This window comes from Ursus maritimus, unplaced genomic scaffold (assembly GCF_017311325.1).
Source record: "Ursus maritimus isolate PB19 unplaced genomic scaffold, ASM1731132v1 scaffold_17, whole genome shotgun sequence".
In the NCBI taxonomy this organism is placed as follows: Eukaryota; Metazoa; Chordata; class Mammalia; order Carnivora; family Ursidae; genus Ursus; species Ursus maritimus.
The window spans coordinates 52,692,282-52,718,014 of NW_024424119.1; the positions used below are offsets into that span (position 1 = coordinate 52,692,282).

The 25,733-nt window shown below is 56.6% G+C and overlaps 1 protein-coding gene across 1 annotated transcript in view; it reads right to left on the reverse strand.

Moving 5' to 3' along the window:
• Positions 1 to 228: 228 nt before the first annotated feature.
• Positions 229 to 25,733, reverse strand: part of FAM102A (family with sequence similarity 102 member A) — a 34,211-nt gene continuing 8,706 nt past the window's right edge. The window contains exons 2-11 of the mRNA XM_008698720.2: positions 12,468 to 12,588; positions 12,191 to 12,220; positions 10,100 to 10,216; positions 7,758 to 7,804; positions 7,491 to 7,633; positions 5,374 to 5,478; positions 5,097 to 5,289; positions 4,540 to 4,661; positions 4,364 to 4,433; positions 229 to 3,043 (exon numbers count right to left, since the gene is read on the reverse strand). Of these exons, the coding sequence (XP_008696942.2) occupies positions 2,998 to 3,043; positions 4,364 to 4,433; positions 4,540 to 4,661; positions 5,097 to 5,289; positions 5,374 to 5,478; positions 7,491 to 7,633; positions 7,758 to 7,804; positions 10,100 to 10,216; positions 12,191 to 12,220; positions 12,468 to 12,588 (994 nt within the window). The 3' untranslated portion in view covers positions 229 to 2,997. The remainder of the gene's footprint in view (positions 3,044 to 4,363; positions 4,434 to 4,539; positions 4,662 to 5,096; positions 5,290 to 5,373; positions 5,479 to 7,490; positions 7,634 to 7,757; positions 7,805 to 10,099; positions 10,217 to 12,190; positions 12,221 to 12,467; positions 12,589 to 25,733) is intronic.

A 25,733-nucleotide genomic window follows, 5' to 3' on the forward strand; every position in this document is an offset into this window, starting at 1 on the left:
CCAGAGCTCCTACTTAACTGGGTGCGAGAGTGGCAAGAAATTGCCCTCCTGGGCCTCAGTTCCCTCCCCGGGACACTGGAGTAATAAAGGTGGTAATGATGTGACAGCAGCCAGGACAGGGAGGACCCTGGCCACCTACATCCTTCCCCATTCGCCGATATCAACCTACACATCTGGCTTTCTTCCAATGCTGACCACGCGGAAAGACAAACAAAACCCAACATGCCATAACAAACAAAAACTGCAACATTTAATTTTTTCCCCCAAACCAAGACACTGACACTAGGTTGATTTCCCCTTACAATGTGATTTTCTACAACAGAAGCCGGGACACAGATACAAACACAGCCCTCTGAATAAGGGATGGTGGTGGCAGCAACATTCTGTTAGAAAGGAGGGGAATTTTTTTTTTTTAAGACCAAAAAAAAAAAAAACCCCAAAAAAACCAACCCCCCAAAAACCAAAACAAAACCCACCCCCACCCATTTCCCAGCTCAAGAGAGAGGAGAACACAGCAGATCTCCATCCCAGCAGATCACACCGTGTGGTCAGTTTGGGGTGACCAGAAAAAAAAAGTAACCTAAAAATAGTGTAGACTTTTATTTTCTTTAAATTTTCTAGTAAAAACGTTAAACTGGCTTTCAAGGAAGATTCCAAACTGGCATTGCATAGACTGATTCCTTTCCAAAAATATCTCTAATATAGTCTATCTTTCTCTATATAGAACTCTAAGTCCAGGAGCTGTGTGTGCCTGGCGGGAATTCACTGAGCTTGAGGGTACCCAGAGGTCGAAGAAAGGGCTCCCACGTGGGGATCAGGCTGGGGCTCTAGGCCTCTGGCTCCAGCTAGTGTTAATTTGGATGTGGCCAAATTCTCAGTCCAATTACCGCGGCCCAGGGCCTGGCAGGGGAGGCTGTGGCAGGCTCTGTGTCCTTCTGGGGTGACTGTCAAGCCCAGACCTCGCCTTGGGTGGGGCTGGGTTTCCTGGTTTGGGGGACTCCCCAACAGCACCGGAGCTAGTTCTTTTCTGCCTGAAGGCCAGAGCTTTGAGCCAGATCCCAAATACACCCTGAATGCGCCCCACCCCCACCCCCCGGGCTGAGGTCAGGCAGCTCCAGGAGCGGAGGACAGTGCTCTCCTATCTTCTGGGGGTCGCTTCATCTGGAGACAGCACAGCCAGCTCCCTTTTAAAGTGCCAGGTGTCTGCGGGGCAGAAGGGACCTGCAGGGCTAACCAGAGCCTTCTCCAGCTGGAGCAAATGCTCTGTCCTGTCTCAGCAGGCAGCTCCTCACAGTCGGTTTCTAAGAGTTAGGGGATTAAAACCACAACAAAGAATCCTAGAAATGCTCTGCTCCCGAGGCCAGGAGGTTCCAGGACAAAGGCTCCAACTCTTGCCAGCTGGAGCATAAGGGCAGGGAGCCCTCCCAGCCTGGGGAGGACACCCCACCGGCACCCGCACCCCTACCAGGGAGAGCCAGTATCCTGGCCCCCCATCCAGATCCCCAGCCCTGCTGGGACCCAGCCAGCAGGTAGGGCAGAGAACAGAACCACCTCCCCTCACCTGGGGGAGGAGAAAATACCAAACTGTGAAATTCAAATTAAAAAAAAAAAAAAAAGGAAAGAAAAGAAAAGGAGAAATTTTAAAAAAAGAAAAAGGTACAGGACTAAGTAAACACCAGCCTGCTGGGTTCACACAAAATGAGTGAAATTTCAGAGTGGCAGGGAAGTCTGTCCAGGGACTGGTGGGCAGCCAGAACCCACCTTCAAGCAAGTAAGGAAGACAGGGAGTGGGGGTGGGGGGGTGGGGGAGGTGGGCAGACAGCAGAGGCTTTAGCGAGGGGCCGGGGCAGGGCCAGACTGCTCCCCACCTCTCCCTCGCCCAGAGAGAGGGATGCTTCCAGAGGAGGGCTGAGGCTTTTCTGGCCAGGAAGCCAGCTCCAGGCTAGTCCAGTCACAGCCCACCTGCCTCTCCAGCATCAGCCCCAGCCTGGGCTAGCTGACTCTGCAGGGACAGAGAGGGGCCTTTGCTTGCCAAGCCCAGCCCGAATGCCGACCTCCAAGGGTTTGGGAGGCACCTTCCCTGGCTTCCTACGGGAAACCAGCTGCTCAGGATCCAGCCCCGAGCAGAGGAGAGCCACCATCAATGCTCAGACCTTTCTCAGCATGGGTGTCAGGCCTGAGCTGGAGCTAACTGGGGGAGAGGCAGTGCCACGTTCCAGCCGGGCTGCTAGAGGCAGGCGCTGACCGCACAGCAGGCAGCGCCCAGAAACCCTTGTGAAGGGCTCAAGGGAAAGGCAGACAAGGGCCAGTGGGACTGTGCTGGAGGCAAGCATGTGCAAAGTGCAGGCTGCCAGGGCAGCAGGAGAACATTCGTTGGGGAAGCGGGTCTCGATCTGGAGTGTGGATGGGTCTGAGGTCTTGGTTCCCAGGAGAAGGCCGCCAGCGGGTCCCCTGGGACACAGGGAAGGAACAGCTGAAGCACTAAGCAGTCAGAGGGGCATCATGGCAGGATTCTGGGGGTGGACTGGCCCTCCCAAGGGCGAGGGGGCAGTGGAGCAAGGCCCTGCTAGGGCATGGCTGAGCCTATGCTCCTGGAGCGAGCAGGGACACAGGGCAAGAGGCCCCTCGGCCACAAGCATCCCTGCATGTAGGTGCTGCCTCATGTCCTGGCCGAGGGGCCAGACTGGTCTCCAGCAGGCAGGCCTGGCCATCTTTGTCTTGTCCACCTGCTTCACAGACCTGCACGTCCTGCCCCCTAGTGGTTCAGAGGAGAATATTCACAGTGGTGCTCAGGGCCTGGCAGGCCAGGAGGGTCCCGGGATGGATGGGAGGACAATGGAATGATGCTTTGGGGCAGGAGTGGGGCTGGAGTGCATGGAGGAGGCACAGATGAGAGGTGGCACGGATGGCGATCTGAAGGGGAAGGTCCCTCGTGGAATGATGCGGGCTTGCATGTCTGCAGAGGCAGGGCCCTTCTCCAGCCTGGACACCCGCTCCTCAATGGCTTTCAATCACAACAGGCTCATAGACCCCAGAGGAGACCCTGCGGGGAGAGGAGGAAAGAAACAGGTCAGCCTGTCCTCCTAGGTGCTCTTCTGGGGCAGGCCTGGGAACGACGTCACAAGTTGGCCCTGTTTCACAGAGGGGTAAACTGAGGAGTTGAGAAGTAGAGTCACTTGCCCAGGGCAACACAGATGTCAAGTACTGAAGCCTGTGGGATCTCAGAGCTGGTGCGAGCCATGCCTGAGCCCTTCCTGAGCACCAGTGGCTGCACATAGAGGTGTGCTGCACCTACCCTCATGGCAACCCTGGCAGCGAAAGACTGCATCCTGCCCCATTTGACAGATGAAGAAACTGAGGCACAGAGGGATGATGAAGCTTACCAAGAAGACAGAAGGTTGGGGAGCTCTTCTCTCCGCTGAAGCCAGACCCACAAACAGGGTCATGGACATTCAGGGCTTGGCATGCAGCTCTGCTAAGACCTTGCTCCTGATTAAACTGGTTCGTTCCATCCCCTGAACCCATTTCCTCACTGTCATAGGGGGCTAGGGAGGGGTGTGTAAACTTCCGAGGAGGTGCCCTGTTTTCCTCTTGCCTACCTCCCCTGGGGACAGCCCAGGAAGCCACAGGGAGACGGCGGCTGCAATTTTGAGCCTTAGCCAGCAGGTGTCAGCATAGCAGCACCAGAGGGAAGGTCTCCATCCACCCCCACCCCCCACCTTAGATGTTAAATGTGCACTTTCCTGGCCGGCCCAGGGGAACAGAGGGAAAGGCTTCAGCACAGCCCTGCACAGGGGGAGCTCCTCTACTCATTTGCTGGCTCCTTCAGTGAGCCAGTAAACATGCTACAAACTGGAGAGCTGAAGCACCAGGTCCGGCCTACCACACCCTCGTGTGTAAACATCACGCAGGCACCAATCTGTGTTGCTCACTGCTGTATCCCTGGCACCCAGCTCAGTGCTTGGTGTGGCTGGTGCTCAATAAATATTTATGCAATAAACAATACGAATCATCATCATTTTTAGGGGTTCCCAGATCCAGAAGGAAGGGAAAAGCAGGGTCCGAAATAAAGATGGATAAAGCCCCGCCGTGTGCAAGCCCTGTGCCAGGCGCTTTCCCAGCTACCCTCGGAACCCTCAGAACCAAGTCCAGGCTGCTGTCCCAGGTTTCTAGGGCAGACGGTGTGGTCCATGCCATTTGACGGACAGGGAAACTGAGGTTTGGGAGAGAAGTGAGTGGTCCGAGGTGACACTGTGGTGGGAAGAACTGTTATTCAAGGCGAGGTCAGTGTCCATGGAGACCGTGCTCTCAGCACTGTGCCCCATGGCCACCCTAGTGACCCATCCCCAAACCGCGACCCTACCTGTTGGCCAGCTGGATGCCACTCAGCGTGGTGGAGCCATCCCGGCTCACGAACAGCCGGAGATTGCTGTCTGTGGGGACACAGGGGAGGATGGAGGCTGAGTGGGGCAGGGGCAGCCGGGGCGGCCCCGGAGCAGGCAGCCCCGTCCCCCAGGCCTCCCCACTCGGGCAGCTCACCCTCAGTGTTGCTGCCGTCCGTAAAGTCCTGGCTTTGCATGATCTTCTCCACGATGTCGTCTGCGTCGATCCGAGTATCATCCACCCAGGTTGGGTGGCTCTCCACGGAGTCCTTCTTCCGCCTGGGAGGGGCGGGGCAGAGCAGAGTCACAGCAGTCCGGCCAGTGACAGGTGCAAGGACGACAGTGGTGAGCACCTATGGCACTCAGGTGGCTCTGAGCACGCGTGAGAACCTAGTCCCAGTCGTGCTCCTTTAACCCTCACCTCAGTCCCCAGGGCAGGTGCCATGACCTGGTTTTATGGATGACGGCCTGGAGGTCCCGAGAGGTTACCTAGCCTTAGCCTCTGAGAGGCCGTGTGGTGTGAAAAGGGGGGACCTAGGTCACTAAGCCACACACAACAGCGTGTGCCTGCCAGGCCCAGGCTGTGCCCTTCATGTCCATCCAGCCCTCTGAGGGGGGGACCCTGCTGTCCCCATGGTACCGGTAAAGAAGCAGAGGTTCAGGGGGGCCCCAGGAAGGGTCTGTTCTCCAGGAGCATTGGGCAGCGGTGCTCACCGGAGCGAACGGTCAGACAGATGGGGCCGCGGCGGCCGCGGGGGCTTCTCAGGCGGCCGGTGCTCGCGCTCGCTGCCTTCGGGGCCCTCCACAGTCATGCTGAGGCCACCAGAGGCGCTGCTGCTGGTGGACGTGTTGCGGCGGTGCGTCAAGTCTGAGAGGCTGGAGGAGCGTGAGTGTTCCGTGCTGTAGCCTGGTGGGCATTCGGGGAGGCTCGTTACGCGGGGCCGGCCAGGAATGCGGAAAGCCAAGGGCATGGGGCCAGGCGGGCACTCACCAGAGATCTTGGACTGCTGGCTGGCATAGCTGGAGTTGCGGGAGTGGCCAGAGTGGAACACCTCCTCGGGGCTGGACAGGTTCTGTTCGGGCTCCTCTGGCACCCCTGGAGAGCGGGGAGAGGGCAGGCTTAGCAGTGGAGCCAGCCCTGGCCATCCATGCGTGTTCTCTCACAGAGGCGGTGGGGGTGGGAGGTGGGGGGCAGAGGAGGGTGTGCTATGCGTTTCCCATTTAACAGACAAGAACTGAGGCCCTGCTCCCACCACAGTCGACCCCCGGAGCCCAAACTTGCTCATTCCACAAATTTCTGTGAGGACGTCCTCTGCACAGGTGCTGTAAATAGCAGATGGGGTGTCACAGGCCAGCGGGAAGGGAGAATGTTGAACAAAAAATGACCCACAATTAACCACAACTGAGGTGAGTGGTACAGAGCAGGGAGCAGTGTGGATGGGGGTTTGACCCAGTCCGGTACCAGGGAAGACTTCTCTGAGGATGTGGCCTTAATGGGAGGCCTTCAGGAGGCATGGAAGGGAACAAGCCACAGAAGGCATCAGGAAAAGGGCCTTCCAACCAGAGGAACAGCAGAAGCAAAGGCCCCGAGGCTTGAATGAGCTTAGGTCAGTGCGGCTGGAGTGGAACAAATAAGGGGAATGGGGAGTGGCCAACAGTCCTGTCCCAAGTCACCCGTAAACAGTAAACAAACTTTCCAGCACTCGCCAGCAGGAGGCGCAAGGGACCCAGGCGGATGTACTCTGGGCTCCACGAGAGCCTGCCCACCAGTTCTGGTCATAGGAAGAACTCATCTCATCCATCCCCCTCCTCAGAGAAGAACACAGCAGGCCACAGGCTGGACTCCAACCTGCCTGTGTCCCCACCCAAAGCACAGGGTTCTCAAGATAGGTGCTCTGCAGATGGGGGCTTGCAGGAGAGGGGTAGAAAACCAGCCACAGAGGCATGTGGGGACTCAAACCCCACCCTGCCTGGGAAAGGTACCTCTTCGACTCGGCACAAAAGGTACCATCTATGCTGGGGTGGCCTGGTGTACCCCCTACCCCCAGAAACTGGAGAGAGCAATGGTGTTGGGAAGCCCTTGTTTTTGCGAGCAGTCACCAGGCTGAGGCAGACGTGAACCCCAGCTTTCAGCTCCAGGCCTCACCTGCCTGAGCTACAGAAAAAATGGGAGTGGAAGAAAGCTGGCCCTTGAGGTCAGGGCCCTCACTGCTCCCAGCCATCCCGGGGGCAGAATCACTCCGCAAACATCCGCTGAGCCGCCCGAGGCCCCACGCCCTATCTAATTGCTCTCATGGTGCAAATTAGGGTGGCACGTGCCGCCCTGCTCACTCATCAGCTCAGGGGCAGTCTGCCTCCGGCGCCAAGCTCACCCCCAGGGACGGAGCACGGGGGCCCCACCTCGCCGGGCACAGCACTGGACCCGGGGTAGCGGGGGAGGCTGGAGCCTAATCTTCCTCAACCTAATCTCCTGCTGTCTCCTCTGGAGGTTCGGACGTTTGCATTTTGTATGACGTTAGTAATAATGACAATTTAGTAGAAACCCAGCGCCGGGAAATACATAGAGCACATACTGTATGCCAGGCAAGGTGCGCTCAGCTCACCCCCACAGCAGCCCAGGCTGTGGTTACTGCTGCTGCCCCCTTAGTCGGGGAGGATGCTGAGACTGGACAGGCAAAATGGCCAGTCCTGGCAGCGCAGCAAGTGGGTGAGAGAGGGCTCCCGGCACATTCCTCTGCCATCAGCACTGCCCCCCACAGCTCAGATGCAGCTCCAGTGCCACCTCTTCAGGGAGGGCGGCCCTGGTTGTTCCCAGAGAGATGCTTCCAGTGCCTGTCACTGCTCCTGTCACACCTGTAGGGGACGTGGACTTTCCTGTCTCTCCTGCAAGACTCAGCCCCAAGGTGAGGGCATTGCTGTGATCCTGGAGCCTAGCACGGCGCCCAGCACGTGGGAAGGGCTCAGACATGGGCCTAGTGGAAGCATGGACGGGTGTCAACACCATCCCACCACCTGTCTTCTCAGCAAGCATCCCCCTTGGGACCTGGGGATATGGAGATGAGCCCTGGGCCACGGAGAGGAGCAGGGAGGGCAGGAGGGGAATGGTACCTGAGCTGAGGATGGTGGGCCTCGCCTTGGGGGGCCGGGTGCCACCGCCACTGCCACTGCTGCCGGTCCCACCGCCCTTGCGCGTCAGCTGCAGGGAGGAGTCCTGACCCGGAATGGAGATGGACTTGGCGGTGGACGGTGGCCTTGGGAGGACAGAGGGCTGTGACTACAGTGCCCCACATTCAGGGTCAAAGACAGGGGAGCCCAAGAGCCTGGAGGAGGGGAAGAGTCCTGGTGTAGCCCGTCCCAGCCTGTGCCCACACTCACGTCTTAAAGCAGGGGTCTCCGGAGAGCAGGAGCATTCCAATGGTGACCTGCACAGAGGGAGGAATCAGCCATACCACACCCACCTGCGGCCCAGGTGCCTCCCTGTGGCCCCTCTGCTCTGGCTTCCCGTGACGGGCTGGACTCTGATCCTGTCTCTGCCCCTTGCTGGACCTGATGAAGCCATCGAAATGCACTGAGCCCCTGTTTCCTTGGGTAGATGACAGGACCAATCCTGACATCTGCCTCCTAGGGTAGTGGAGAGGACCAGGAAATGGGAGGCTTTGCATGGGTCAGCGCCCGGCACACAGTGCAAGCAGAAAAAGTTAGCTACTGCCCTGCTCCCAGCCTCAGAGTGAGCGAGGGCACACGAGCTCCACACGGCAGGCAGGCAGGAGGGAGGCTCACAAAGCCCACCTGGTAGGGAGGGGGTTCACCAGGTATAACACGGGGGGCAGGGGTGGGAAATGGGGTTCGCAGAGTCTAAACGGAGGGCGGGGGCATGGTGAAAGTTTACTGAGTAAAGTAAAGCAAGAAGCCGTCAGAAATTCAACATCCACTTGGGCAGGGAGTTTGGCAATGGCCCATTCAAGGCAGGGCTGGGTCCCCAAGTCTGCGCTGAGATGGAGCGACAGGAAATGGGTGATGGGACAGGAAATGCGTGCCCATACCCCAGTGCCACCACTGACAGAAATGGAGATCATTGGGCTGAGACTTTTTTTTTTTTTTTAAGATTTTTTTTTAAAGAGAAAGAGCGAGAGAGAGAGAATGTGCAGGAGCAAGGGAGGGGCAGAGGGAGAGAGAAACTCAGGCAGACTCCACTCCCACCGCGGAGCCTGACATGGGACTCGATCCCACAACCCTGAGATCCTGACCTGAGCCGAAACCAAGAGTGTGACGCTTAACCGACTGAGCCCCCCAGGCGCCCTCCGCCCCTTTCTGGAAGTGAACTCTCCGTCCAACGTGGAGCTTGAGTTCATGACCATGAGATCGAGAGTCGCGGGTTCCAACGACTGAGCAGCCAGGCACCCCCTGAGGCTTTTTTTTAAATGAATTATTTCATTTGACTGTGACAGCAGCCCACAAGGAGATGACGGCCCCAGGCTGTAGACAGGGAAGCAGCACTCAGACAGAGACTCAAGCAAGGGACGGCCCACAGCCCTGAAGACAGGACGTGGGGAAGCTGACCTTGCAGCTGAGACCACCTGCACCCCCATCATGCCCCGATTTGCCTAAGGGTGCACAGGGCCCCTGGGGCGAGACCAAAAAGCCCTAGCCCCCACTAAAACTAGCCTGGACCTTTTTGGGTGCCTCTGGTTCCCTCTGGGGAGGGTCCAGGAGGCTGCAGAGCCCCCGTCCACCACCTGCTGCCTGCCTCTGCTTCAGGCACGACACGCTCCCACTGGGTCAGCTCGTAGAGGTGTGGTTAGGACAAGACTGTTTTCTCAGCCAGGTGGAAGGGTGGGGGACAAGGAAGAGAGGTGTGCTGGCAGCAGCGGATGCCCAGATATCTCCGTCTGGAGAGGCCTGACAGCCAGCTGCCTGGAGGGACGGAGCTGCCCCCGCTGCAGGAAGGCTGCATGCAGCTGGGCTCTAGGAGCAGCCTGCCCGGGTCAAGGGACGGCAGGTTCTCATACTCACTGAGCCTCCACGGCGAGCTCCGGCAGCCTCCTGTCACATGGGCCAACGCCTGGGAGCTGGACCGTGGAGCTGAACAGCTGGGGGTCAAGTGTCAGCTCTGCCTGTGACCCCAGGCAAACGATCTAGCTAACCTCTGTGCCTCAACCCCTCCTATGCAAAACTGGGACAAGAACAGACACCACGCCCCCTGGGGCTGTTGTCAGGCATCACGAGATGAGAGGTGGCGAGCGCTCAGGGTTGCTCATTTCATCAAACCCTTAAAGAGACTGCTGGGATCTGCCCCGATCCCGGATTAAAGATGGGGAAACTGAGGGGCGCCTGGGTAGCGCAGTCGTTAAAGCGTCTGCCTTCGGCTCAGGGCGTGATCCTGGCGTTCCGGGATCGAGTCCCACATCAGGCTCCTCCGCTGGGAGCCTGCTTCTTCCTCTCCCACTCCCCCTGCTGTGTTCCCTCTCTCGCTGGCTGTCTCTCTGTCACATAAATAAATAAAATCTTAAAAAAAAAAAAAAAAAGATGGGGAAACTGAGGCCAGTGGCAGAGCCAGGCTTCTGAGGGTGGTTTCCTGACCCCGGGACCACATCTTCCCAGTGTCTGGGATGGGAACCTGTATTTTTTAACAACCCTCCAGGGGACTCTGATGAGGAGCAAGTTGGCCCCCGTCCCTTGGTGGGAGGGGGGCAGAAGAGGCGGCAGGGCCCTGGTACCTTGAGGATGGAGTTGTCCTGACGAGTATTCTTCGTGTCATATCCCTCCAGCAGGCAGCAGCGCACTGTGGAGCCTGAGCCCGCGAATTCAGCCAGGTTCAAGTCGGCGAAGCCCAGCTGGGGACAGAAGAGAGTGTGGGAGGCTGCACGGGGTGTGCGTGCACAGCGGGCGGCACAAGGGTTAACTTGGGGTGGGGGCAGGCAGATCCCCTGGGCCCGCCCCACAGCCCAGACTGAGTGTTGCATAATGGCACCCAAGGACAGAGGCTGGTCTGGAGCTCACAACTCTGAGGCGTACAAAGCGCCCTTTGTGCCACATCCCAGCGTGCACTGGGGCAGCGCCTGAGATGAAAGGACATTGTTGTCTGTGACACAGAGGCATTGTTCCCTGGGAAACAAGGCTGTGCTGTGGGAGCCGCCGTGCCAGCGGGCAGGGGGGAGGGAAGGCCCGTGGGAACTTGGTATGGGGGTGGGGGCAGGCAGGAGTCCCTCATGGAGGTTGGAGTGAGGGGCTGGCAGGAACACCTGGCTGCTCCTGGGACGCAGAGTGAGGCACCAGAGATGTGGAGGGAAGTGGGAGCACATTCGAGAACAGGGTATAGGAGCTGGGAAAGCCTTTGCAAGAAGCCAGGTCTCCAGACCTGGGGGAGGAAACTCAGTTAAGGTGGGGGGTGCTAGGATTAGGGTCTTGGGGAACAACCAAACCCACAGGTGGCATTTATTGAGCACCTACTACATGCAAGTCTCTACTGCAGAGTTTAGGGGCACACAAGCCAGAATCAGAGACTTGACGGGTTCAAATCCCAGCCCTGCCATCAAGTCAGAGGGGCCCTCATTTGGCAGGGAAGAAAACTAAGGTTCTAAGAAAACTAAGAAAACTAAGTGACTTGCCCAGGGCCCCACACAGCCCAGGCAGCAGAGTCAAGCCCAAGACCAGGCCCAACTAGCGTCCAGTCTAGCCGCCCCTCTGGGCCCCAGCTTCCTTCCCTGGAGAATGGGAACAGGGCCTGTCAAGGGCATTTGATCACAGGACAGGAGGGAAGGGCCTGCAGGTCAGACACGTGCCATGCGCCTGGTAAGTGCCTGCCGGGTGGAGGTGGGAGGGCGCAGCCGTCCGTGCCCATGTGACTTCATGGGAGGAGAAATTTCCACTCTGGCAGCACCTTCCACAGCCCAATTCTAGCCACCCCAGCCCTCTGTTTCTGGAGAGGGCCACCAGCGCCCGGACCGGGGCAGAGCGGACGGCCCAGAACACGGAGCTTCCTGAGCTCCGGTCAGTGGGAAGGGACACGCCTTCCACGCAGGGCGAGGTGAGGCAAAGGCATTTCCCCTCCGGACGGACTGAGCCCACCGCCTACTGCCAGGCAGCCTCCCAGGGGCCACGGAGGGTGGGCTGTGAGTGCCCACCAAGAAGGGGGTCTAGGGAAGAGGAGGCTTAGTCAAAGCCAGACGTAACCCCTGCAGAGCCACCTTTCCCGCTGGTCCCCACGGGTGCCGTGCAGACGGCAACAACACAGATGGGCCACAGCAGGAGACCGGCTGGGTGCCCACCACCCAGCCACGCACGGGGGCTGTGACAGTTAGAAAGCAAAAGGAGTCTGTGAAAACATGCCCACGGCGTGCTGGCAAGTGAAAACCACGCTGCAGAATCTGTTTAGAACAAGTCCCTTTTGTGTGTGTAAAAATCCTACTGTCTGTGTGCACCCGAGTCCACACACGGGGAGCTCATTTTCCGTTCCTCTAAACCCCATGTGCATGGGTTTGACTCGCTGCTCTGTGTGTACCTTTCGTAATTTTCTTTTTCTTAAGAGGTCTGGGAAGACCCTAATGAATCCAAGGATGGGGTCTGGGGAGGAAGACTGCAGAGGAAGGGGTGGAAATTGCCCTTCTCACTCTGAACTTCTGTACCATTTGTGTTACAACAAGCGTACGGTAGCTTTGTATTAAGTGCAAAGACTATCAGTAAAGATATTTCCAAGAAAGAACACATCTCATGCAGAGCTGAGTGTCTCCTGTTTGGTGCAGAGAGGGGGCTGGAAGTTCTTCTCTCACGCCTATTCCATCCCACTATCCCTTCAGAGCCCCACTCACCTTGGAATAAGCCTTCCCGCCTTTCAGCTCCTGCAGAGAGACAAACAGAAGCAGCAGCGTGACTAGGGAATCCTAGGGACCTCATGCATCTCCCCTCCCCACCCGTCCCACCGAATCTGACTGCTGGGGGTAAGTCAAGCCAAGGAGCAGAGTGACTCACTCCTTGCCCTCTGGCGGGGACAGGTCGGGGATGGGGCTAAAGCCGCTGGATCAGTGGCCTCACACTCCCTCTGTTGGGCCCTCAGCCCCCAGCCCCAGCCCTGAAGCCCAGCCTCACCTTGCGCACCGACACGCGGAAGATGCAGGGGTCCAGCAGGCCGGTGGCCGGGTTGGCGCTCATCTTACACACGAAGGTGAACCTCTTCCGCCACCGCACGCAGTTCTCCTGCACCTCCTCCCTGCAGGGCAGACAGGTGAACACGAGCATGCGGGTCAATACAGGTATCAGGGACAGGACCGGCCTTTCGGGAGGGGATAGGAGGAGGAGGAGGGGGCTCTCGCTTTTTACTTTGTATCACAAAGTGACTGTATTTTCATAAAAAGGACATGCTTGTGTAAGTGTTGTAAAAACAAAAAAATAAGTAATAAAAAAGGAAAAAAACACAAGGTAGGGGTGAGGTCAGGCGGCGGGGGGAGGCTACTCCTTGCCCCTGCTTCCAACGCTGCCCCCTCCCCTTGTTCTGTGGCCTAAAGGGGAGGGGGGGGTCCTTCCTCTGCCATTACCTTCCTGACCCCTGGCCATTCAATCGACTCTCACAACAGTCTTCCCGAACTGGCCCCAGAGCCCATTTTACAGATGAAAAGCGAGGTAAACTGCCCAGTGTCACCCAGATAGGAAACAGCTGGCCTTCCGCTCAGCGCTGTCTGGCTGCAGAGACCCCTTCTTTACCACTAACAAAAACAACGTTAATAGTAACAATAATGGCATCTAAGGCTCGTATCGCGCTTCCCCCATGCCAGGCAGCACTCACCAGGCACTTCAGTGATGCCGTTCAAGGGCCAGAGACCCACGATCACGCCAACCCTCCAGCCAACTGTCTGGGACAGCTACTACCATCAGGCCAATCCCACATTCACAGACACCAGGAGCTGGGGGCTAAGACCCCGGCCCGAGGCCCACCGCGTGCACGGCAGAACAGGGACTTGAACCCGAGCCGCGGGCTCCCGGTGCCGCATGCTTCACTCTCACCACACCAGCCTGAGACACCAACTTGGGGTCCTCAGCTTCCCTGACACTAAGTGGGAGCTGGTCTTCAGTCCAAGTTCCTTCTGCACCGGGCGGGGGGGGGGGGTGCGGATTACCACACTGAAAAATTCAGCACCGCCTTAACAGGGAAATGCTTTGTGCCCTGGGAAGGAGTGGGGCCTCAGGGAGCTTGCAGCCAGCCTCTCCCAGCTGCTCAGCAGGATCTGGGGTGGCAGTGACAAGCTCCACAGCCCTGCACAGCTCCCCGTCCCCCCACAGCCCGCCTGGCAGAGCCCGTGCTCAGGAAGGGGTGGTCACGGAAGGGAAGGGACAGCTTGAGAGACGTTATCTCCTGCCCCATCATCCCATCTAACAGGAACGGCCGCGTTGGACAGCTGAGGAAGTGACCACTCCACACCCCGGGGACCCCAGGATCACAGGTTAACTGCCAGACTGGGGCCTGAGGGTAGAGGGTCAGCACGAGTGGGGCATCATCTGGACGTGGGCGTGTTTGGTTCTCACACAACCTCAGACGATAGGCTCTACGCCACCCTCTTCCACAGGGGAGGGCACTGAGCCTCCAAGAGACTGCCCCAGATCACATCCCCAGTGACTGACAAAGCAGGATTGAACCCAGGACTGTCCAACTACAGTCAAAGCATTCAGCCACCACCTTGGTTCACGGGCCACAGAGCCTGGAAATGCCTGGCAGGCAGAACCTATCACGGTTTCCAGGCCAGCAGTGCCCTGCCATGTACCTGAGACACGCACCCATGTCTCCGAGTGCCAAGTTCGAGCCAGGCACGGAGCTCTGCAAGGGACTTTATTCACAGATCAACACTGACAGTTACCCCAGTGATGACTCAGTGTCACCAGGAGAGGGTGGAGGGAAAGGGTGAGTCAGAGTAGGTGACTGGCCACAGGGAGGTGACATTCAAGCTCAAACGGGAATGAAGAGAAGGGTGTAGCCAGTGGGGGAGACAGTTCCAGGCAGAGGAAACAGCATGAGTGAGGAACAAATACACTTTTGGTTTCCTTGGCCTCGCCTCCCCTGCGCCGGGCCTCTCTGAGGAGCCCCCTCCTGGCTCCACACGACGCTTCTCCCACATCCTGCCCGGGCCGTGACAAGGGGCACCAAGACTCGAGTCAAGCAGACCTGGGCTCACAGCCCTCACATCACTGAATGACTCAGCCAGGGCTTGACCTCTCCACCCTCATGGGTAAAACAGGAACGCCACGCACTCATTTGTGGGCACCTGGGAGCATCGGCAAGCCCCGCGAAGGGCCAGCCTGGGGAGGTCTGTGAGACAAGCAGAAAATGTGAGGGCTAGAGATGAGGGGAGGAAGAAGACCCCCAGCAGACACGGACAGGGACCCTGCCAGAAGCAGGTGTCACAGGAGAAGCCGCAGCCCTGGGCTGGGAGGCTCACCTGACCCAATCATGCTGGCTCCATCCATTCATTCAAACATGTGCCAGTCACTGTTCTGTGCACCGGGACCACAGCAGTGACCAACTTATGCTGTGGTGGGAGGAGAAAAATTAGGTCAAGCAAACAAGAAAACGTAGTAGAAGGGAAGAGAACTAGAATTCTCTCTCCTGGCCAATACTCTGATCTTGTATGTAGAAAATCATAAAGAATCCACTAAAAACTATCAGAATACAAGAGTTTGGCAAGGTTTCAGGATAGAAGAGCAATATACAAAAATCAATTATTTCTATGTCCTCATGAACATCCACAATGAAATGAAGGAAATAATTCCATTCACAACAGCACCAAAAAGAATAAAATAAACGGGATTACATTTAACGAAGAAGTACAAAATATATATTCTGGAAAACTAGGAAACATTACTGAAAGAAATTCAAGAAGATCTAAGTAAATGGAAAGACATCCCACAGTCATGTTTCCAAAGGTCTAATGCTGGTAGGGCAACACTCCCAAAATGATCTAAACATTCAACCCAGTCTCAGCTGGCTTCCTTGCAGAAATTTGACACATTGATCCCAAACCTTGCAAATTTAAGGGTCCAGAATAGTCAAAGCATCTAGAAAAAGTAGAAGAGGACATAATTAAAGGAGTCACATGTCTTTGACTACAAAACTTCTACAAAGCTACCATAATCAAGGAAGTATGGTTCTGGCATAAGGACAGACACATAGATCATTGGAATGGAATTAAGAGTTCATAAATAAACCTTCACATTTATGGTCAATTGATTTTTGAAAAGGGGGGGTCTTTTTAACAAAAGTTGCTAGGACAATGAGATATTCACATGCCAAAGAATGAAGTAGGACCCATTTCTCATACAGTATACAGTAACTACCTCAACAGGATCAAAGACCTAAGTGTAAGAGCTAAAACTACAAAATTCTTAGAAAAAAATACAGGATAACTCTTTGTGCTCTGGGATTAGGCAACAGTTTCTCAGATACGATGCCAAAAGAACAGGTGACAAAAGAAAAAACAGAAACACCGAACTTTATCAAAATTAACCTTTTTCATGACTCACAGAACACCATCAAGAGAGGGAGAAGACAGCCTACAGAATGAAGGAAAATATCTGCAGACCCTATGTTTAACAAGGGACTTGTCGCTAACAATTTATAAGGGGCACTTAGAATTGACCAGTAGGGGCGCCTGGGTGGCTCAGTCGTTAAGCGTCTGCCTTTGGCTCAGGGCATGATCCCCGCGTTCTGGGATCGAGCCCCACATCAGGCTTCTCTGATGGGAGCCTGCTTCTTCGTCTCCCACTCCCCCTGCTTGTGTTCCCTCTCTTGCTGGCTGTCTCTCTCTGTCAAATAAATAAATAAATAAAATCTTAAAAAAAAAAAAAAAAAAAAGAACCGACCAGTAAAAGACAGTCCAATTTAAAAACGGGCAAATGATCTGAACACACATTTCTCCCAGGAAGATACACAAGTGGCCAGTAAGCACAGGAGAAGATGCCCAGTGTCATTAGCCACAAATCAAAACCGTAATGAGTGACCATTTCACACGCACTAGGAAGGCTATAATCAAGACCGATCATAACAAGAGCTGGGAGGAGAAACTGGAGCCCTCACACACTGCTGGTCGCCGGTGGGAGCGTACGGGGGTGTGGCCCTTGAGGAAATCATCTGGGCACTCCCCAGGAAGGTTAAACACAGAGCTACCTGAGGACTCCGCCGTGCTCCTCCTAGGTGTATGTCCGAGAGAAATGAAACGTATGTCCACAGTCTTCGTAATAGCCAGAAAGTGAAAGCAACCTGAATGTCCATCAACCAGTGAATGTCTCCATACAGTGTGGTCTATCCATAGGACGCGGTAGGATTCGGCAGCCAAAAGAAACGAAGACCTGACTGCCGCTAAAATGTGGCTCAACCTTGAAAAGCGCTAAGTGAGAGAACCCAGTCACAAAGAACTGCATATTGTATGGTCCCCCGTACATGAAACGTCCAGAATGGGCAGATCCCTAAGAGACAGAAAGACTGGTTGGTGACTGCCGGGGGCGGGGGGAGTTGGGAGGAAATGCGGAGTGACTGCTAATGGGTATGGGGTCTCTTTGCGGTGATGAGAATGTTCTAAAATGGACGGTGCCGGCGGCTGCATAACTCTGTGCATAGACTAAAAACCACCGAACGGTATGCTTTAAAGAGGTGAACACCAACAACATGGTAGGTTGGATAAAGAGAGGAACATGGAGAAAACAAAGGGGAAGGTGGATCAGGACTGCTGAGAAAAGATAACAAGGTAAAAGCTGCTATTTCAGGCGGATGGCTGGGGAAAGCCCAAAGGCCGGGACATGTGGGTAGGGCCAGTGTGCTGAGCAAAGTCATATTGACTGGGGAGAGCTGGCCAGATGCATGAACAGCAAATGCAAAGGCCCTGAGGTAGAAACATGCTTGGCAAATGGAAAAGTGGCCTGGAGGCAAGTGGCTGAATGGGACTGGGGAGGAAAGCAGAGGGGATGTGGTTGCGGAGGGGGCAGGGGGTTAGGTGTCACGTGGGACATCAAGGGCCATGGTGAGGTCTTTGAATCGTACTCTGATGGTGACTCTGTCTTGCCACAATGGCTTGAGGCGGAGGCAGAGAGCAACCCCAGAGTAGGTGGGTGGAAGGGCAAAAAGAGCAGAAACATTTCCCGAGCAGCCAGAGGCCCAAGCCTAAATGGGGGACCTGTGGGGTGGCCATGGCTCCCACAAGAACCCTCAGATCTCCACCCACCCCCTCCACTCAGCTCAGCCCAGGAATTGGAAGCAGCTGCTGGAGACCTGAGGAGGAAGCTCACAGTGTTGGGCGTGTCGGAACACCCAGAGGAATTAGGATTAGTGTCTGGGAACAAAAGCCGATATATCGGATCGTAGGCTCTCTCCCTTCCCCTTTGTGAGTCTGCCCTGGGAACACAGGCCAGGAAGCCTGAGGCCCTCTCGGGGTTCCTGTGAGCCTGCCAGGCCGGGCCTCGCGGTGCCCTCCCAGGCTCAGGTAACAGGCGCCTTCCTCTCCCTCCACAGGAAGATGGGCTGGGGCAGGGCTCACGGGATCAGCACTGGGCCTCCCCGTTGTTTCCACAGGGCTCTAAACACACACTATTAAATGCCACCACTCCCTCGGGAAGAGGCTCACAGCCCCATCCCGGCCCAGCCCAGGAGGTCATGGCAAGGGTAAGACAAACACCCCATCAGCACCTCTTTCGCAAAGGCCTACTGTGTGCCACATGGCACTCTTCAACACTGAAAGGTGGCTGTTACCATGCGTACTTCACAGGTGACGAAGGCGAGGCTCAGCAAGGCCGAGTACCTCACCCACGGCCGCAGAGCTGTGAGGAGCAGAGGCCAGTCTGGACCCCGAGCGCATCTAGGACTAGAGCCCATGTCACAGAACCAGAGACTTCACAGCCAGGAGGTGGCCCTACAGCTGCCTCTGGAGAGAGGGATTCCCAGGCTCAGGACAGGGACAATGGAGGGACAGGAACACAGGCTTGGGGGCAGGGGTGGGGTGTTCATAAAAAGTGCAGGAATAAGGATGCCAAGCAGGAGGCCAGGAGCCCAAGTAGGAGCTGGCCAGGCCAAGTTTGTGGAAACCTCAGGAACTTGATTCACTTGTGAACCTTTTATTAAGCACTCAGTAGGTGCCGGTACTGCTAAGGCCCTGGGGATATAAACAGTGAACCAAACAGAAATTCCTGCCCGCGAGGGGCTTAGCCTGGCAGCGGGTAGGAGACCGACAAAACAAGGCACACACCACAAGGAGGTAAGTTGTACGGAGGAAAAAGGAACCAGGTGAGGTGGCAGGCAGGGCCCCGGTGGGGAGAGCGCGAGGGAAGGTGACCAGGGAAGGTGACATCTGAGGAAAGAGCAAAGCGGGTGAGGCAGGGACCTAGGCCCTGGGGGAGCAGCAGCCCAGGCAGGAGGGCCAGCCTCCCCAGAGGCCGGGAGGTGGGAGCGTGCCTGACTGGTTGACCACAGTGCAAGGAGGACAGCGTGGCTGGTGGCTGGAGCAGAGCAAGCGAGGGGGGTGCTGGGAGGGAGGCAGGAGAGGGGATCCTGGCCCCAAGCCTCCAAATCATGGAGAGGTGCCAGCACTCACGGGCACCCACGTGCGCACAAGTAGGTAGGGAAGCACAGAAGAAATGAGGAGAGGGGGACGCTGTCCTTTTTTTCCGCTTTTGAACTGGAACTATCAATGTGGCTTCTTTTAAAAGCATGACTGGGGGAGAAATGAACTCCTCTGGGAGGGCTCAGCGTTGCCATGAGGTCCGAGGCCACAAAGTCACTGTGGGGAATGATCCCCAGGAACAGCAGTGGCCCCGTGCAAGATCCCTGAAGGGTGACTAGGACTGTGAAAGCCGAGTGCCACCTCACACCACTGTGACCTCGGTGGACTGTGAGCCCAGGGGACAGGGACCCGGCCTGCCTGGGCACCCTCGGCCTCCACGTCCATCTGCAAGGACAGGAGGCACAGTGAGCGCCTGTCTCAGAAAGAGGGGGAGTGGGAAGGAATTAAAACCAATGAGCAACTATGCAGAAAAATCATAAATAAGACGTTTGTTAAAAAAACACAGCACTCGGAGTCCGCACTGCTCGCTCTGCCGGTGTGCCTCAGGACGGGCTGGAAAACAGAACTGTAAAGATGACACAGCCAAGCCCAGAGGGGAGGCCACCCAGAACCGTGGACCCCAAACTCCCAGGCGAGGGGCTTGTTCACGTCTCCCTGTTCATGAGGGGACAATGGTCAAAGGAAGGAGGGAGCTCACAGCAGGTCTGGCTAGGGTGGGATGAGGGACACCAGGGACACCTTCTTCATTTCTGTCCACGAATCATTTCTGTGATTGAATTTTAAATTGAAAAATGAGTAAAGGGTGTGAGGTTAGAAGGGCTAGTCAAAAGCCAAAGGGGGTGTGACCCCCTCATCTCCCTGACTCAAGGTCTGGGCCCAGACTCGCCCTTCCACAGGACCAGGCGCCACCCCCAGGAAATGTGATGAGGACCCCAGCGCACCCCAGCCTGGGGTTTCAGGCACGAGTCCCCAGCTCCACGCTGCCGGGGACAGGTAATTACAGAGACTGCGTTTTCAGGGGAGTTTTGTTTTTAGCTTTAAGATATACAATTAGACATCTGAATCCCAGAGAGGCGGGGTGAGCCCTCCACCCACCGCAGCCCACTGTGGCCAGCCCAGTGGCAGAATTCAGTTATTTCTGGGTTGTCCTAAAATAGGGCAGAGCACTGCAGGAGGCTGCTGTCCTCAGGCCAGCAGAAGTCCCTCGGAGCGCCCCTGGCCCCAAATCCCAACCAGGCCTCTATTACGCACCCACAGAGACTTACTGTGGGTGCTGGCTTGGCGTGGGGCCCGGGAGGGTGTGGGGATAGAGCAGCGGCAGACCTTCCGGAGGAGGCCCCAGTCGAGTGGAGGAGACATACACTTCACAAGTGACTGACAGCTGCCACCAGTCCCCAAGAGTGCAGACAGGGGCCTGACCTGGTCTAGGACAGTGACACCAGTGCTGGGACCTCAAGGTGAGCCTGGCCAGGTGACAATGAGATGAGATGTCATGTCCCAGGCAATGGAAACAGCCCAAGAAGACCCCGAGGGAAGGAGGTGGCTCCCAGGAAGAGGTGAGAGAAGGCCAGGGGGGAGGATCAGGCCAGTGAGTGACCCCAGGGAGGTCAGGGAGCCCTGACTTCTTCATCTCTGCCCAACACCTGAGGCTGTCAGGATAACTCCGCAGTGCCGTGTCTGGTTTCTTCCTCCTGCTCAACTGGATGGCGAACACAGAGAATTCTGCCAACACAGTGTTGTGGCCACGTCTTCCTAGTCCCTGCTTCGCCATGTGTCAGAGACCAAGGAAGGCAGCTGGCCACCACTGGGGACCCACACAGATGAAGACCGCATCTCCTCTGTCACCGTTATTTCCCCAGAGCCCAGGACAGAGCTGCAGAGTGGGGCTCTCACTCTAGACCACCTTCCTGGCCCCTCAGGCTCATCTTTAATTAACCAATAGTAAAAGCAGGTCCTGTTCGAGCTCGTGCTACAGGATACATGTTTCATATATATGACCAACTGCACTCTACTGCAATCCTATGAGGTGAGTGCCATTATCATTCCCAATTTAAAAATGAAGAAACTGTGGCGCCTGGGTGGCACAGTGGTTAAGCGTCTGCCTTCGGCTCAGGGCGTGATCCTGGCGTTGTGGGATCGAGCCCCACATCAGGCTCCTCCACTATGAGCCTGCTTCTTCCTCTCCCACTCCCCCTGCTCTGTTCCCTCTCTCGCTGGCTGTCTCTATCTCTGTTAAATAAATAAATAAAATCTTAAAAAAATAAAATAAAATAAAATAAAAATGAAGAAACTGAGATCTAGAGAAGACAGGATAGGCCCCAAGTCACAGAACAGGGTTGGATGCTGACCTGAGGTGGCCTGACACCAAGGCCACATCTTCACTTCTTCCCCATGTCAGTTCCCCAGAGGGAAATGCTTCTTCCCGGGCCCCAGCAACCGAAGAGCCTCGAAGGCTGTGAAGGGTGGCAGGTCAGGGTGACGTGAGCCACCATTCTCAGCCTCTCAGAGGCTGGTCAGAAATTCGGGATTCCCAACAGGAGCCACCCCAGAGTCCAGGCTCCATGGTTCCCCAAGGTCAGCCCACTGCCACATCCCCAGCACCCGGCCCAGGCCGGCATCACCACCCAGAAAGTGCAACAAGATCCCAGAGCCTTGGCAGCCCCAGGGTCTCCATCACTCAGGTGACAAGGGGTCAGTGCAAGTGGGAGCCACCTCCTGGCCACGGGCTGCCACACCCACAGGGTCCTTGCAGACAGGGACCAAAGAGGCCATTTGGTGCCTCTCCCTGGAGTCAGAGCGAAGACGCAGCATGGCCCACAGTCACCAGAGGAACAGAAAGGAGAAGGGAAGCCGGGATATCAGTGGGGCAGCCCCCGGTATGGGCTCCACCCACGCCCCCCCATCAGCAACTCACCCTCTGCCACACAGCCTCATCTGCATGTCTGTCTCATTAGCAGGGAGCAGCTCAGTCATGGCCACAAGCGAGGCCCAGGAGAACCGGGCTGCTCACACTCGAGGGAACACTGAAAAACCCCTGGCTTGTTACAGATTCCCAGGCCCTGCCAGAACTACGCTACAGGGCAGGGCATCTCTCGCCACCTTCGCGTCCTGACATTTGAAGACGGACATTCTGGGGGTTCTGGGGCATTCTGTGCACTGCGGGTATTTAGCAACAGCCTACCAGTATATAAGGCCAGCTGTAACACCCAAAATGTCTTCAGATATTGCCAACTGTCCCCCACATTAAGAATCACTGCTGCAGGCCTGGGGCCAAACCCGACATGGGGCTCAATCTCCTGACCCTGAGATCACGACCTGACCCGAAACCAAGAGTCAGATGCTTACCCGACAGAGCCACCCAGGCGCCCCATGGGCCGAACTTGTTAAACAAGCTCACCTGGGACTCTGATGCAGGAGGTGGGCCCCCAGCTAAAAGAGGGGCCTACCCAGGAGCACTGAGGGGGACCCCAGGGACCTCCCAGCCCCAGCTGTGCTCCTGGGTTCCTGAGAAGGCTGGTCCCTGGATTCTTCCCATCCGGCCCCTACAATGACAGGTGAGCAGAGAGAAGCTGCATCCCCTAAGTCCCTCCCAGCTGGTCCAGCAGACCCGGGGCAGGGCGGGGAGCAGGGGGGCTGTCCCAGAGCCCAGCCAGCGCCTCCTCAGCCACGCCCACTCCACGATCTCCAGTCCTTGGCTGGGGTCCTGGCTGAGTGAGCCGTCGGTCGCGGTGATGCAGCCAAGGTTCCGGGCTGATGAAACCCAGCCCAGGCCGGGAGAGGCAAGAGTCTAATAAGGAAACAATTTAAATCGACAACATCTGCCCGTGCTTCCCCGAAGAGAAAAGAGTACAGCCGCCTGGGGAGGGGCCCACCCCAGGGACCAGCCAAGGCGTCCATCCAGAGGCCGTGGGGCGGCAGAGCTTCCATCCCAGCGACGTGGCCAACGTGGCAGCCCAGCAGCATCTGGCTCCTGCCAGGAATTCAGGGCCGCGCGCAAGGGAAGCGTCTTGCTGCAGCCCTGACACAGGCAGCCGCTCCTCCCGCAACAGGCTGAGGCAGCAGTCAGTTCCTAGAAGCCAGCCACTCTGTGCTAAAACCGGCATGGTGGGGGGGTTGTCACCAGCCACCTCAAGACCGCTTCTCTGCTCCCCGGCCAATAGGAGCCCTGCTCCTGGCCCAGGAGTAGAGGCTGGCATCAGCAAGTGACCCGTGGGAATACAGAGTGGACAGCTGCTGGGGGCTGCAGCAACTCCAGATTGAAAAAGGAGTAGGGGGCCAGCCAATCACTCGGGCTTGGTGGGGAAGCATGAGGGTCAGGAGAAAGGATTCTGGAGTCACGCACCTGAGTTTGAATCCTGCCACTCACCAGCCCGAAGTTGAGCTGGATCAAAAGCCCCACAGTAGGCAGGTGCCAGCTTCCCCATTTGACAGACACAGGCACACAGTCTCCCTGCTCGGCCTTCCGTACCCGGTCAGGCCACAGAGGCAGCAGCCCCACCACTCAGGGGGCCCTGTGGATGCTCTTCTCCGCTGACAACAATGGGCCGCTCCCTCTCGCTCTTACAGCCAGAGAGGAGAGCAGGCCATTGAAAGGATCCAAAGTAACCTTCTAGCTTTGACCAAGTGCTCGTCCAATCCCACGCACCTGGACAAAAGTGTCCCCAGCTCCCAGTGTGGCCCAGCGGGACTCCTGTTTCCTAGGCATCCTGGCCCATATGGCAGGCATCAACTCTCTGTAGGCATGACTACCACCTACTCCACAGAGGAGCAGACTCTCACGAAGTCCGCTGGTCACACAGGAGGTGCTGATCTGTCCTCCCAAGCCCTACCTCAGGAGCCCGCCCCCAGAGGACACTCACGTTGAATGGGGGATGTGGCTGCAACCATCAGAAGTAAGTCAGAAGTAAGGTCCAGCAGGAAGCCAGGCACACCAGGCCCCTAACAGAGCCTCCCTTCCCCATCCCAAGACCATATATCTGGATGTTTCTCCCAGCCTCGAACCTGGCTGAGATATCCCAGGAGGCAGACTGGCAGGTGGCCCAGGCAGGCATTGTCCAGGCCGCTCCTGGCTGACTCACATCTGGGTGACGTTTGAATCATCCAAGGAAGGAAAGAGACAGGCGGGAGGGAATCCCATCCTCAGAGCCCTGTTCCTTGAATGGCTGGTCTTAAGCGAGTCAGGAGGATGTCCTTATCCTCTGAGCCCCCACCCAACCCCATGAGGCCTTTCCAAAAAGCACCCTTCCCCCAACTACTGCAGGCAGACAAATCACTTCCTCTTCTGGGCCTGGGTCTTAGGTATGGTGAAAACAGAACAAGCCTCCCGTGTCTCAGAGCATGGAGCTCCTGGAGGCAGGGCCCTTGTCTCACTCACTGCTGCTTCTGAGTCCTGAGGACGGCACTTGGCACACAGTAGGTACTCAGGAAGTGTCTGATGACTAAATTTGTGACCTTCACAGCCCTGCTCCCAGCAAGGGCTGCCACAGGCCTTCTTACAGTGCTCCTTCCCCCTCCAGGAAAGGGGCCTTCCAGCTGTGGTTGGGCCATGTCCTCGGGCTCTCTGTAGAGTCCAAGGGGTCAAGGGTTACTGCCAATCTGGATCTGTCCCCAGGTGTTCCCATTCCCTGACACATGGCTCCCTGGTCTTCTGAGGCGACTGAGGGATACTCAGAGACCACTCATTCAGAGTTACGTCTCCTCACAGACTCAGGCGTGTTTTTCCAGCCATCTTCAGCAGCTCCCCAAGATTCCAACCACAGGACACAGGGCTCAGGGTCAGGTGGGACCATGAGGCCCTGACTCACCAATCTCTACCTCCTCCTTGACACCCGATTCTCCTACAGACTCATGCAGACCCTGGGCCAGTCACTGCCTCCGTCATTCAGTCATGCCACACACATTAACTGAGCATTTACTGCACCGAGCCAGGCCTGAGGAGGACCCTGAAGAAACATCCAGAATAAGCCTGGGCCTCAGTCTTGTCTGCATCCAAAATGCATGTGGCCATTCTCATTCAGGTCCACGTGATTTCTCTTTAGCCAACTCAAAACCTTTAGGAGGTGCTGGACCCTTCTCTTGGCATTCAGGGAGAGTACTCAGTCAGTCATTCCGAAAGAGAGGGGTCAGGGCCAGAGCAGCCAGGAGAAGCCAACACCTCCCCTCCCCCATGGTGCTCAGAACTCCTCTGAGAGCGGATGCAGCTAATGGTCTCCCCCGGCTCATGGGCCCCAGGTCAGGGACCACGGCTGTCTTGGTCAGTGCTGGGCCCAGTGCCCAGTGCAAGGCCAGGGCGGTAGCCTGGCCCTAATCACAAATGTTTGCTGACTGGGTGAACCGCAGGAAAAGAGAAGAGAAACAATTAAAAGGAGGGACAGAGGAACATGGACCTTTCCCTTCTGCTCCTGGCCTTGGGTCCCCTCCAATAACTGCCCTGGATTAATACCAATCATTGCCAGGGGCGCCTGGGTGGCACAGCGGTTAAGCGTCTGCCTTCGGCTCAGGGCGTGGTCCCGGCGTTATGGGATCGAGCCCCACATCGGGCTCTTCCACTATGAGCCTGCTTCTTCCTCTCCCACTCCCCCTGCTTGTGCTCCCTCTCTCGCTGGCTGTCTCTCTCTCTGTCAAATAAATAAATAAAATCTTAAAAAAAAAAAAATACCAATCATTGCCAGCCTTCATTGAGCACTTACTCTGTGCCAGGGGCTATGCTGGGTAGATAACCGGTGTTAATCCATTTAACCCAGACACCAGCTTACCACCCCATTTCACAGATGAGGAAAGCGAGGCTCAGAGAGATCCCGCGGTCTGGCAGCCGCAGGAG